Source organism: Glossina fuscipes, unplaced genomic scaffold (assembly GCF_014805625.2).
Source record: "Glossina fuscipes isolate IAEA_lab_2018 unplaced genomic scaffold, Yale_Gfus_2 113, whole genome shotgun sequence".
NCBI lineage: Eukaryota > Metazoa > Arthropoda > Insecta > Diptera > Glossinidae > Glossina > Glossina fuscipes.
In genome coordinates, this window is record NW_023998456.1 from 2,451,472 (window position 1) to 2,465,839 (window position 14,368).

Below are 14,368 nucleotides of genomic sequence, written 5' to 3' on the forward strand. Positions count from 1 at the left end.
CAAAATTATATATCCAGAATGCCCAACATAATCTGTATATATAAAGAGTATAAGGAAAAAAATACTTATTCGTAAGATCGGTATAGCGTAATTTCCATTACTACAGATTTATATTTCTATTATTCATATCAACTTTCACGACTATCAGAGTCCTGAGAATATAGGCACGTGCAGACAGACTTGAATAAAAGAAGAATTTCATGATAACCGTAAATGGGAATGAACTAAACGCTAGCTGGTGTAATATCTAACCGGAATCGGCTGACTACTTTATAACTTGAATTCTCAAACCATTTAAATGAGAAAATTCTAAAAATTAAAATTGTTAACAAATTATCTGTTTTCGTTTTAATTAATTTCAATTAATAATCAAATGAATGAAATAAATTTATTTAATATTCATATGTAGTTAAGCGTAAATAAAGTTTTCAAAATCTCTTTATATCGTGTTTTATAAATCATTTACACACATTAGTTTAAGTAAATTTCATAACATTAATTAATTAATATGGAAATAATATCTCGACTAACACTAATGTTCAATCAGTAAATACTTGTTTATCATCATTAATTTAGAATTTTGTAAACATCATTCATCACGCTGGGATTATGTTCATCGTTAAAGCCATTATTGGCTTTTGTTTTCTAAATTCATTATAATTACTATTATTATTATTACTATTTTACGTCTGAAGCGCACTAACGCTACCAACTAGCAAATCGATACTTATTTATATCACATCGTTCAATAATCGATGGCAACAGCATTGACAGACCAATGTGGTTTTTGCATAGTATCAACTTTTTAACGGCACGTGCCAAAATTTCATGGTACCCTTTGCTTTAATGGCACTACGTTTTTGCTCGCTTTCGTCACCTTTCCCCAGTTGCCATTCATTCGGGCTTTCTCACGGACGATAACAAATACGCTACCTTCTGATCTTTAACTTATCAGCTATCAGAGGTAATTTCATATTTCGTTCTTCCGAGACGATTTTATATACTGCGAATTCGGCAACCAGAACGTTTCGCATTGTCAGTGTCTATATGAGTGCGTTTATAAGCTACCAAACAATCAACAAATGAAGTGTTCGACAGAGATGGCCCAGCATTACATCTTTGAAGCCAAAGCTATTTGTGGACATAATTTTTCTTATTAAAAAGTAACATTTAAACAACACGCAGATTTTTCCATTATTCTCAAAATTACTTAAGTACCGTCACTGAATTAACTGCAACTTCTGCGCTAATTGCCACAATGTCATGAAATTTTGTCACGTATAGTCTGAAGGTCGGTACTATTTGGAAATCGTTTGGATTTGTCAACAGTTTCGCTACCTATGTGTCAGAGCGGAGACTTATTGAGTAAAGTATGCTATGTATATATATGAAAAATTTCATAAAAGAAAAATTTTGGTTACGTGCAGAACAGGCATGTTTGCTAAGCTACACCTGAAAGCGAGTGTGTAAGTATAGTACGTTTGCTTAATATCGCACAAAGCTAGGGCAATGACTTTTGCGATATTGTCCGGAGGACCCTAGTTAATATGTTCCGCTAACTCAAAATAATATATCTATGGTGGCTCTAGACCCTAGAGGGAGGCATGTATCATCACAGTAAACTTAGTTTCAAACTCGACCAATCTTTCTCATCTTGGGGCTTATGAGCAATTTCTACTATAGCGTAACAAGTTATCAATTACTATCTTCTCTCAAGAATTAAACACCTTTGCGATTCTTTTGTAACCTTTTCTTGGGACAAATCGGGAGAGTTCCAACTAACACTTCTAATGGCGAATCCAGCGCGCCATGTAGTACTCGAAAAAAATTGACTTTGTCCAAATGAAATTCGTTAGGGATGCTTTTATCAGATATTTCTTATCCTTATGCTCAATCTCGACGAAAAATTTTCCGCGCTTCCTCATCTTGTTCTTAATAAATGTAAATCTTTCTCTAAATAATGTAATCCAGTTGAAGAGTGCTCCTAGTGCGATGGAAATTCTACTAATTTTTTTTTTTCAATTTCTTTCCGTGTAAACAATAAAAAAGGCTCCTACTATATCTAAGAACAGTTAGTAAAATGGCACAAAACGTTTGTCTCAATAACGCACTTATAGATTCACTCAACTTAATTATTTCTGAAGGACTTTTGTAACAAAATTCGAAACTGCTGAGTTTCTTTATATATCCGCGAACTATTTATAAATTTGAAAGATAAAAAAGAAAAAAAGAACTCCTTAAGTTGCTTTTCCGTTTTTAAAAGAAACTATTTAATGGAGGGATAATTTCTTTTTACAGTTAATTCATGATTTGCAGAACGCTATGCGAAATTTAAATACTTGGTTACATTTACTATTTATATAACCCACATGTACATGCATTTGTGATGTGATGTAAAAACGATTCCCTTCTGTGGATGAAACGAAAAGCATTCTCCCTTATGCAAAACCATTGGTTTGCTTCACATGTCTGTTTGCCTGGTTGACTTGATATCACAGGCAATGTATGCGAAGCCTGTATGTTATTAATAAATCATTTATACAAATGATAGCACATGAGTGAACATTCGATAATATTTCAAAGAAGAAGAAAAAATACAACAAAATTGGTAACATTAAAAGGGATTTGCGTACGAACTTTTCTCGCCACATAACACGTCATCGGTGTGATTTGGGTTAAACACATAAAGTACAAATATTACAATGTAATTTTATAATATTATTTAATAACAAAACTAAGGTTAATGAGGGCGAATTTTAATTAATTATTTCCCCCCTTTTTCTCTTAACCCTCTTGTAAATATGCATGCCAAGAATTGCCTTTGCAGGGTGCAAAGTACAAAGATTTGGATTGAAATCCTTCCAAATGAAATATTTACGCTTTACGTAGAAGAACTAGAGCTAGTAAGAGCTAGTAATTGTTAATTAAATTAAATAATTGTTTTTGTTGTTGTTGTTGTTGTTGTTGTTGTGGTGCGTATTCTTAATGCCTCCCTCTCTTAGTCTCTTAGTGCTAACTAACTAACTAATATAAATTCCTTTAATTGCTTACCCATAATCCTTTTCGGCTTTCTCGACACGTTGCTCGTCGGTTTTCCTTTCTGCTAAACAATAGTAATGTTTGTTAATTTGCTGCGAGGAACTTACACAAAGCTCGATGGCAGCAGCAGTGTCAGAAGCAACAACAACAACGGAACTGAATAGCAACGAAAAACCCTGACATCTTATAAAACGGAAACGGTAATAGAGTGTGTTGTGAAAATTTATTTCATTGTTTGCTAAGTGCATTGTACACGGTGCGGGCTAAACGGAAAACATGTACAAGTGTTCATGTTTTCGCTGTTGTTATTTTAACATAATCCAAAGCAGAAGGCAAAAAATTATATATTTTTTTAATTTTCTTTTTCATTTTTTTAAATCTTTTTTCCATAATTAATAATAAGAAAATGAATTTTACATAAAAGTAGGAAAAATTAAGCAAGAAATTTCCACATCCCCAGGCTGCAAATCGTGAATGGTCTGCTGTACAAATAAACAATTCTTTATCAACCGTAGCCGCAGTAATCGACGAATAAGGATCACACTCCTGTTCATTTATTCTTAAATTATTTCAGCCCGCTGTCTATTAGGAAGTAACTAAATTCTTATGCTTTGATCAGAGTTGCAGCTGAAGCAGTCATGTTTGTGGACAGATTGCTTCCATTTTCAAATTTACTCTATTCTGTTAGCGAATTTGGACGAATAAGGCCTTACACTGAAATGGGCGGAGGGACAGACATGCATGGCTTGAATCGATCAAGGGTCGCTTGCAATTGCTCTATACTCTATAGCGTAATAGACCTTATGACAGAGCAACTGGTGTAGGCAAAGGGATCTTTATCCTACATCTTAAAACGAAGCGCTCGGCCTCATAAATAATGCTTGGTTAAATGTTTAAAAGCACTATCGTAAGACACGAACCATTATTAAGTACCTTACATCACTTCGCTCATATAAGAACCCTTCATAATAAAAAAATTCACGACAAGTCGGTCATAAGGGAAGCTGTCGATGAAGTGATCCGAAACGCTTTCGTTTTTTGGGTCGATATACCAAATTTCATCAAAATATCGCAAAAATTGCTTTCCTTAGGCGGAATAAGACGGGCGAATAGACAATCTGAAATGTAGTTTATCGCAATTCACTCCGTGTATTGCACACATCCGCACAAACGGTACTGGGTATATAAAAACGAATATAAACTTCAGATCGATTTTTCCTACAAGCAGTGGTTGATTCATAAAATATGTTATAATTTTCGGTAACTTTCGAGGCTTTCCTCCAATCAATAAATTATGATAAATTGCTTCTTTTCTTAGACTAGTAACTCGTTTGGTGTATGACCGATAATTAAATGTTATGACCCTACCGACAGAGCGTGTACTGTAGCTAAAAAAAAAAAAACAGCACCAGATGTCATTAAAGTGCGGTCTGCCGCACTAAAAATTGACGCAGACTGAACAGTTATGTTTTTCAACGACTCGGCTACGAGGATGTAAGTAAAAAATTTGTAGACTCAAGTTTGAAAACCGCTAAGAACTCTTCCAAAGATCCTTCTAAAATTCAATGTAAAAGTAGGCGTAGCCAACTTACAAGTATGCTCATAACGAAAATAAAATTTGTGATTGTAACGACACCAGTTTAACATGCTCGATCTCAATATGAACTTCTTAGCAAAGATAATGTTTTTTTATACTCGTCAGCGAAGGATTACGAGCATGTTAATTTTGTCAAAACGTGTATTCTTGGTCGCCGGCAAATTCCGAATCGAGTTAAGCATGTCCGTCTATCCTCTGTGTAATGTCTGTTGCAAATATTCTTCTGGCCGCGAAAATAAAGCTGTTAACTAGATATTTGGCAGAATCATTGGAAATTCTTGCACTCAGGTTAGCACTGAAAATGGAACACGCCCACATTACTAGGTAAAGTCAAGTCACGTCCGTTTTTCAAGAAGAATAAAAACTTGCTTTTTTTAACCGTTACTCATAAACTGCAGCAGAGAAATCTAAAAAATTTGTACTAACTCTGCAAAATTGGAAAAATCAGCCACGCCTACTCAATTTTATAGTGAATTAGATTTTCATTTTTGTTTCGGAATCTTTATAACGCACAAAAGCAAGCTTCAAAAACCCCGTAGAGTGTATAAATTTTTGGTCAGTTGCAAATTTGGAGTGCACCTAAGCATGCACGTCTGTTCCAGCGTTCGGCTTTCTGTCTGTTAGTCCGTCAAAATGTGCGGTATTTGTTGTGCACATTTAGAAAAGAGTTTGAAAATGGCGCAACCAAGTCAACGAGCATGCTTACAACGCCTACACGTCTATACAACTAAGACTGAGCATACCTTTGTTTGTCGTGTCTCTTTTGCTCGCTTCTCGATATAAATTTTCATAAAACTATTCTAAAAGAATATCAGAAATCAGCCAAGCCCTCTCAATAATATGGAATGTGCAAATATATCATTCCTTTTTTCAATCTTTTATAGGATAACGATGACGATGGGTAAAACACATTTACAACTAAATGTGATTTTCTCACTTGTTTTAATAAGAGACGTCTTTTTTTGCCTGGATGGCTTCCAAACTTTATTTTCGAATTGTGCTATTGAGACAAAAAAAAAGTTTACAACGTTACGTTGTATCCGATTCAATATATAAATCCCCATTAGGCGAAAGCGCAGACATAGTGATTTAAGACTCGCTCTATATATTTTCCCTTTATCTGCTAAAGTAAAGTCCATATAATTATCTTGCATGATTGATATGACAACATTTTATTAATTGTTTGGATACCTAAGATTTTTTGTGTGACTACAAATATCTTTCAACACCTTGCTACATAAGAAAATTTGTGATTTTATCAAATTGCAAACAATAGCCTGGAGAAGTACGAATGCTTTACTTTTATGAAGCATTTCCTTAATAAGTTTGATAACAGACTTAACAAACGAATTCTCGAAGAAATATTTAAAAAAAAGATTTACATAAGTGGAGATTGTCAGAAAAATGATGGAAGGAATTGCATAACAGATGTTTGCAGCCTCTTATATTCTTTTAGTTTTAGAATTTCTATTGTTTTTTGAAATATCTCCAATCAACGCAGAAGAGAATATCGAACGAGAAAGGCAGAGGGCAATCAGCATAACATTACAATCAAAACTTTTTCTCAATTACTAAAACTTTTTTATTTTTTAAATTAATAGCTAGAATGAAAAGAATAAGGGGAAAAATTTAAAGTTTTTCCCACCTCTTCGCAATGATCTTGACTTTGTATGCAATGCGTTAAAATAGAAAAGTATAAAATTTGCATAAGCGAAAATTTTAAAAGCTATTGCAATTACAAAAGAAAAAAAAAACAGAAGAAGCAAACATAAAGAAAATCAGCATCAAAATCATTTTTCAAAAATGATTCAATATTAATGTTTTCCATCTATTGCAATCTTTATTGATACTAGAGTGAGTTAAGCTTATTTATGAGCAAATATGAACACGAGCAATCGAAAATATATACTCGTGTATATTTGTATACAATAGATGATACAAGCGCATTCAGCAGAGTATGTATAAAATCCGTTTGCCAAAATTGATTCCGTAGATATAAAAAAGTGAATTTATTTGAATGAAATCGTATTTGAAAATTCAGTCAAGCTTTGTCTTTTAATACTCTGCCCTAAAACGCTTAGTTCAACAAATTTTTAAAATTTTAATAACTGTTCTCAGAGAATGAAGGTTTACTAAGATTGTCATTCCATTTGTAATGCCTAACAATAAAATAGTCCAGTATTGTGTACGCACTCTATGTACAAAGCGTCTGCAGTTACTGAATAAAAAACATTATGCGATTTAGTTGACTCAACCCTTTGCCATCCGGTCTTTTGAGGCTCACTGTATTCATTAAGTTGACTTAAAAGATCGTCCTCGAAGTACCGAAGGAAAAAGCTTATGTAACCATATCTGGCAACTGCGCTGCTTTCCTGGTATAGTCATTGATTATTTTTTGTTTCCTGCAGCGTGGTGGTATCTTCAACTAACTCTTTAGGGTTTATAAAACCGTATATATACCGACATATATTCTATATCTAATGGTATTAGTCGGTATTTCGGCTTTTTTTGTAACATTATAACGATTAACAGACACTACTGCCTTACACCTTCTGCATACCAGGTCGTGATGCAGCAACTCAATACATTGCCATCAAGCGAGTCCCCGATCGATAAAAACGTAACACTTATCTAGTGACTATACTCGCTTGCTATGCCTCTCTTCCTTCTCTTTGACCGTAATACCGTAACACACCGTAAGACACATAATGGAAAACACCTGTATTTGCCGTTTATCCTATCACCGTTTTTTCAAACCGTCTTTATAGGGAATTTCCTTTGACCATTTAAATAAATACGATGGCCAAATGCGAAGTAAATACAAGTTTACACCTTAAAACGTTTTGAAATACCATAGTGGTAAAGGGCCATAACATCCGTCTTAACGCCGTGTTCTTAGGTTAAAAAATAAGGAAATAATTTTAAGGAAAACTATAATTAAATATTTACAATCGTCCATTACATGGTTAAAGTAAATATACTGAAAACGCATTAAAGATTCACTGCCTTCCTTCCCAGTACCTAATACTAGCAGTAGAAGAAGCAGTAAGAACTTGTGAAGAGCATTTCACTGTAGGTTATAAGCTTAAGTCGCTAAACAAAACTTTTATATCAATCATCATCGTAGAGTAGGGATAAGTAAGAGATATGAATCCATAATGCAAAGGAATGCATTAAACTTACTCTGTGTCCTTATTCTTTCTACATTTCGTTTCAAATTTTATTCCATTTTTTCTTAAAAATAATCTCAATTGTTTATAAATGGATTTATAGATATGTATGCGCTTGCGGTAAAGTAGTTATCCATCAACATTTCTTTACAAATTCATTTGAAAATGTTTATATCCCCGTTATTCCGAAATAACTTTTCCATAAAATCTTTTGGATGCAGTGATACGAGTACACGCACACGTGCGTACAAGTGTAAATAGAAATCAAATGCACAGCAGATGGTTATATCTCCTCACATCCCTATCTTTTAAGCTATACGCTGATCTACGTGTATTTATATAATGTTGAGCTCGTTTGCGCACACATACATCACATACATCATGCAAACGGTATACATACTGCACACATAAGTTTAAAAAGCACATACTATGCAAAAAGTACTTATAAAAATAAAAATTGCAAAACTAGGTAGCGTGAGATGAGTTGAATATAAAATTAATTTGATGTGCGCACTTATAGAAACCCTTTAAAAACTACTAGACGATTATTGATTTTCTTTAATTATTTGTGAAGAATCTCACCAAATCTCGCCAAATTAAAATTTGGCTTGGACTGAATATTGAATATTCACCAGTGGAATATTTTAATATAATAATGTGCATCGATTTACGATAATTTGTAAATTATTTATTGGGGTTCGTCGTTTTACTCTTTCACTTAGTTTAGAGATACTCGTTCAGTTAGGAAATTTCTAGATCGCAGCGTTAGAAATCCTTTTCAACGATCCGTGCTATATTCGGCAGAATAAAATACCCACACAGGTAACAGAGGCAAATCTACAATTGTGCTGATTAAAAGTAACTGCATCTTTTTAGTATCAGTTTGTATGTCCAGCAAACAAAATAAATAAACCACGATAAACCCCTATTTCAGTTAAAAACTTTGAAGACCTTTTTTTTTTTTAAGTAAATTTGTATGTCCTCCTCAATGATTATATTTCATTATACTATATATGTTAGAGTATTATAAAAATTTTCTTTATATATATTTTCTCTGGCACGACTGTAACGTTATAAAAGAAGTTTTTACAGCTTTTTTTGTTTTTGCAAGGTTAGATTGAATTATACTCGTGATGCGTATAAGCACATAAGTGAATGCATGCAAGCAAATGTATAAACTTGGACAGGTTGTGTAAATTTCAAAAGAGGAAAAAGCAAAGAAACTTTTGTATTCAACCCGTTGAAGGAGGAAAAACCAACACATTGTCTCTCGGTTTTTGCAAATTTATCAGCCAATCGTTACGGAGAAACGAAAAGGTGTAGTAAACAAAATTCGACCTTTTTACAAAAAAAAAGATATATTTCATATGAACAGAATATTAAATATCTGTCAAATTAAAAATCGAAGCCAATTTTGAGCTCAATCTAGCGCACTGCACTGCATATGTACCCGAGTTCCATCGGACTACACGTCTTCTCCTGTTCTACGGTGGTGTACTGTGAAAATCTTTCGTAGAGAAACAGTGTGAAGTAGATGACCAAGATTACGTTCTCATGGACGAAATAATCAATCAAAAATTCATAAATAAGAGTTACTTGTTACATGTAAATGCAGGAAAACCCGTTTATCTTGTAAAATGGGAAGCTTGAGAGCTGGAGAACTTGCCGCAGGCTGCCCTATGCAAACGAAAGGCTATCTGTATATATATACAAAATCTTACATCTTGGGACTTAGGATTATTTTCGAAAATTATACTTACTATCTCATTTCTGTTTATTGACAATGGGTTTTCTCGAGAAGGCTATCTTTCCTTATTAGCACTTAGAGAAGGACGTCAGAAAGAACGAGTCCGTAGCAACTTAGCGGATCGTATCAGTGTTTTCCTATTTATTAATCAACATCAAAAAAGAGCAATTCCACGGTAATTCAATAGAAATGGCACATGCCGGTTAAGACCACTGCTTAAAAATTTTTTTTTTTCTAATATTATTATAATTATTGCAACTTATTTAGATCAAAAGAATAAATTTTTTATATTTTGTTTCGTTTACACATATCATATCTCTGCCGATGCACGACTAGTACAGATAGCTGAAAACGGTACCATCCAAGCGTGGATTCTCGAACTTCATTCGCCATAACTCAAAATTCATCGGTTGGACAGATTCTCTTTCGATTTATAAAATGTTCTTTTTTAAAAAAATTGTTTTGCATCACGTAATAATATTTTTTTTATTTTTTTATTCATTTTTTTTGATTTGTTTGAAAATGGATTGGACCAGTTAAATTAATCTTAGATCCATAATCCAGAAACGTAGTTGAGAGCGATTGATGAAAACTTTGAGCATAGGTAGAGACTGATGTGGCAGAGTGTTCGCTATGAGAAGCTCTGTTCCGCTGTCAACCCATAAATCACCGTACTGTACAGCCAAAATCCGGCTAGAAATGCCGACAAAACAAAAAGTATAGGCGATTCGTGATTGTAATAGAAATTATAAATGCAAAATTAGAACGAAAAATCAGCTGATTTGATAAAAGCAGTCAGTTGCTTCAAATGTCTAAAGTTACCAGCACGAAAAATTTCATATAAATTGTTATACAAGTTAAATATACTGAAACACTGTCTAAGGATGTCAAACCTCCTGCACTCAAAAATAAGGTTCTCGGCAGACTCAGTAATATTGCAATCTTCACAGATGTCAGAGGAGGAGACTTTGATCACGAAATAATATTAACTTGGACATACTAATCTCGGAAAAAAAGATTAAAAGCAGAAAACACATGCTTTGTCAGCTGATTTTCCGTATTGCCCTATTAGTAACAATCATACGTTTCCGACGTGGGAATCAGCGAGTGCAGTACAGTACGGCATATGGGGGAGATTGTTGCGTTCTTTTATCCGTTGATTTCTCTCATTAGGCTCTCTTAATATAAACCTTCAAGTTAAGACCAACAGATGCCTCTTGTAAGATAGTCATGAAAATATTAGTTAGGCTAGTAAAGCTGTTAGCTTATGATAACATATTATCAATTTGGAGCTATTAGCTAAACACACCGTTACCAGAAATGTGAAGAGAAGCGCTCTTTGTATATGTGTGTGTATGTACGTAACATATGTTGTTCGAATTAAGCGTTAGAGTTGACAAAAAGAAAAAAGAAAATTCGTCACAAGTCACTGGCGGAAATAATGGTTGAATTAAAATGTATTAAGACTTCAGAAGGTTCAAATTTTTATATTTTAATCAATATATTATTTTTGATATTAGGCTTAGCTAAAGTTATGTCTTTTATATTCGATTTTACTTTGAAAATATTTCATTTTTTGGAGCTTAAGTGTGTTAGCAATTGTGTGTTCAGTAGGTACAAATTTTAAATCTTAAGCTTCGAAGACTAACTGCGAATATGTCCTTCATGTTCTCCTCTTCTATCTGTATCTTTAATCGAGATGAGAGTTTTAAAAGATAGAGAACCGCTATCTGGACACCAATGATTGCCTCAGGTAATCATTGCGCTGATTATCGACTTTCACATTTTATGATGCCAAGTGAATATAAGCAAAATTATTATATCTCCTCGGATGTTGAAAATTATTTTAAATAATTTGACGGAAAGAATTGCGTATGTGCTTTCACCGGATCATGCCTCATAAAAACCTTGATCGAAATCTCGAATTTGATTATCATGCATAGAAGAAAAAGTCGAGCATTAGCTTGATTAAAATGCAAACATTTGTGGAAAAAGATGTCAAGAACAATAAATATCTGTATTGCGTTTAACATTATTATTATTATTATTCAGCGTTTTTTCATGTTATATACTGCCATGTGTTGCGGAAAAGTTTTTTGTTTTTTGTATGCTTTGAAATATGAAACCAATTGTTTTAAATAATTGTCATGAAAAAAACTTGACAAATAGTTGAAAGCATAAAAAAAAAACAATTAAAACATTTTTTAATGTTTTGAAAGCTTTTTAATCATCCGTTTTAAATATTTAAAAAACATACGTAAGTTAATTATACATAAAAATTAAATGTTTATTAAATTTGAAATACTTTGCAGATCAATCGATACAAAAGATTATAAAATAAAAGGGAGAGAGAGAGAGAGAGAGATAGAAAGAGAGATAGAGAAAGGGATTACATATAGGGCTTTCATTATAATTCTTAATCCTGATGGCTTTTGTGTTTGAAATATGATTTCGAAAAAGTAACAAAAGCCAAACCGCCAGTTAGGCCATAATAGCTAAACCAGATCAATAAAGTTGCACATTGAGTAATCCAACATACAATTTATAATGAAGAGATCATGTACGAAAAGTTATTTTTATTATTAAATTCATTTTCTTCCATCTGCGTTTGTTCTAAGCCGTCGCTATTAAAGTCTAGCATATATACTCTTGCTAAACCTTTGAACGTTAATAATAATATAAACAAGTTTCAGCTTTGTTAACACTGCACTGAAATGCTCATTTATTTCTCTTATTTAAGTTGCACTAAACCATTTCATGTCCTGGGATATATTAAACCATAAATTAATAACCTTTCACGGCTATACTACAACACTCCACGATTATGTTCGCACATCATGCTTTAATACTTACACGTGTGAATGTTTGCATAACACACACATGACTGCTTGTTGAGTATTCAACATATTGGTATAAAATCAAGGCTATATACGCATTTGCATGAGATACTCAAAGCTTACGCTTATGCCTTAACACCTGTATTAAACATGAACCATAAATTTGAGGATTTAATGTCTTTACACGTCTAAGCAGCAGGATAAAAATGGGAAAATTCCAATGGAAAATAAACCAAAGGCCTATACATGCACATACGAATGAAAAAAATGTATTGAAGCAAACAACTCAATAATTCTGCAAGAAAGGAGAATACGATCAACTATGTAAGCCTTTTTTTATTTCATGCTCTTTAAAAGTTCCCTTGCATGACTTTTCATATGATTTAAAAAATAAAAGATTTTATTCAACCTATAGCTAACCTATGAGGTCCAGTGCTCTTATGTAAGTCCATGTCGTCGTAGGTCAGTATAAATATTTTATTGATTTTTTGTTCATTAACAACAGATAAAGATAGCAAGCTTTTTGCTATAGTACTTAATACGGTATGCGTGCATATTAAGCTTATACCATAATTTCCTCATCTTATTGCTTGTACGCATAAGATTAATTTACTCGTAACAACCTTATGGTAACTATACTGCGAGATAACAAAAATACTCTATTCACCAGCTACGACAAATAAAGTAGACAAGGAATCGATTTCGTTGTCAGTAAGCTACGAATGCTCGAGTTGGCTTAGAAGACTTTTGTGCCTGAATGCACAATTTTCTAATTTATCGTTAGACAGGAAATGCAGGCACACATGTATATGTAATAATAATCATGAGTATACTCAGGTGGGCACAAAGGTGCTCTCCGAAATATATTGCTAAAAAGAACACCTAGGCATCTATACATTTAGCATTAAACAACTATCTAATGGTGACATTAAAATATCGTCCATGAATCACAAGTTAAAAGATTATAATTAGGCAAGGCCGACCATTAAATACTTGCATCTTGCTGTACTTAAATACTTATGTCGATTGATTTTATTTTCAAAAGAGGTCGTCTTTGGCCCGAAACATATCCTTATTGTATGAAATTTTATCAAGATATCTCAAAAAATTGCAATCTGCAGCTTGAACATATTTTTAGAGAATGAAAATTATTCTTAATTTGATTTGTGTAACAAATGCTGAGTCTCTGCTGGAAGTCAACTGCATACTTGCAAACCATGATTGCACGAAATGTGGCGTAGGGTAGAAGTAATCGTCGCAAAAGCTTACCCATGAACTTGACATGTAATAAAAGCTCTTCCAATCGGAAATTGAATTATGTATCGTTAAACCGTCATTTGCGTAATACATAGATAAGAATGAGTTAGAGTTTGAATTGTCTTACGGTTCTAAGAAGATATTGTTTTAATAGGTGCTTGCATGTATTTTGATCAGTGAAGTAATGCGAAGTATTATTACTGTAAAAAACGCTTAACTTCGATGATAACAGTTTTTCATTCAATACCATATTAAGCTATTCAATGTATACAGTCGCTAATCATAGAACGCTCACAACTGCATTTTCGACGCTCACTACTTTTGTTCTTCGATTTAAAGAAACCTGCTAGCGATGCCTATCAAACACTTGTAGTGATTCCCCATCACATTCCAATTGCCGGATTTGGTTTCAACAATTAAAAATTGCTGATTTCGATGTCAATGACAAAGAATGGCCAGGAGGAAAGATGAAAGAGGTCGAAGAGAATGACTTACTGGACGAAAATCCAAATTAAACTTTCAAAAAACTTTCAAAGACTTTAGCAGTTGATGAATCAGCTGTTTCTAGACTTTACAGGCAATGAGAAAGATGCAGAAGGAGGGAAAATGGCTTCCACACGAAATGGTACCGAACCCCTCGGCATCGAATGTTTTAACATCGCGGTTTCATTGCATGTCAGGCAAAAAAACTAAGTTCCCTGTGGAGTATTGTGACTAGCGA

The 14,368-nt window shown here is 33.3% G+C and overlaps 1 protein-coding gene across 4 annotated transcripts in view; it reads right to left on the bottom strand.

Annotated features, from left to right (window-relative positions):
• LOC119639781 overlaps positions 1-14,368 on the bottom strand; it is a 112,535-nt gene that overhangs the window by 30,788 nt on the left and 67,379 nt on the right. The window contains exon 1 of one of the 4 annotated variants that reach the window (XM_038037440.1): positions 9,567-10,045. The exons of 2 other annotated variants lie outside the window; for them this stretch is intronic. Coding sequence is in view for 1 of the 2 variants with exons in the window: in XM_038037438.1 (XP_037893366.1) it covers positions 3,052-3,055 (4 nt within the window). In the remaining variant the exon portion in view is untranslated. Of the gene's footprint in view, positions 1-3,051; positions 3,197-9,566; positions 10,046-14,368 lie in introns of those variants that run through there. One more of the 4 variants, XM_038037438.1, reaches the window with a different exon arrangement.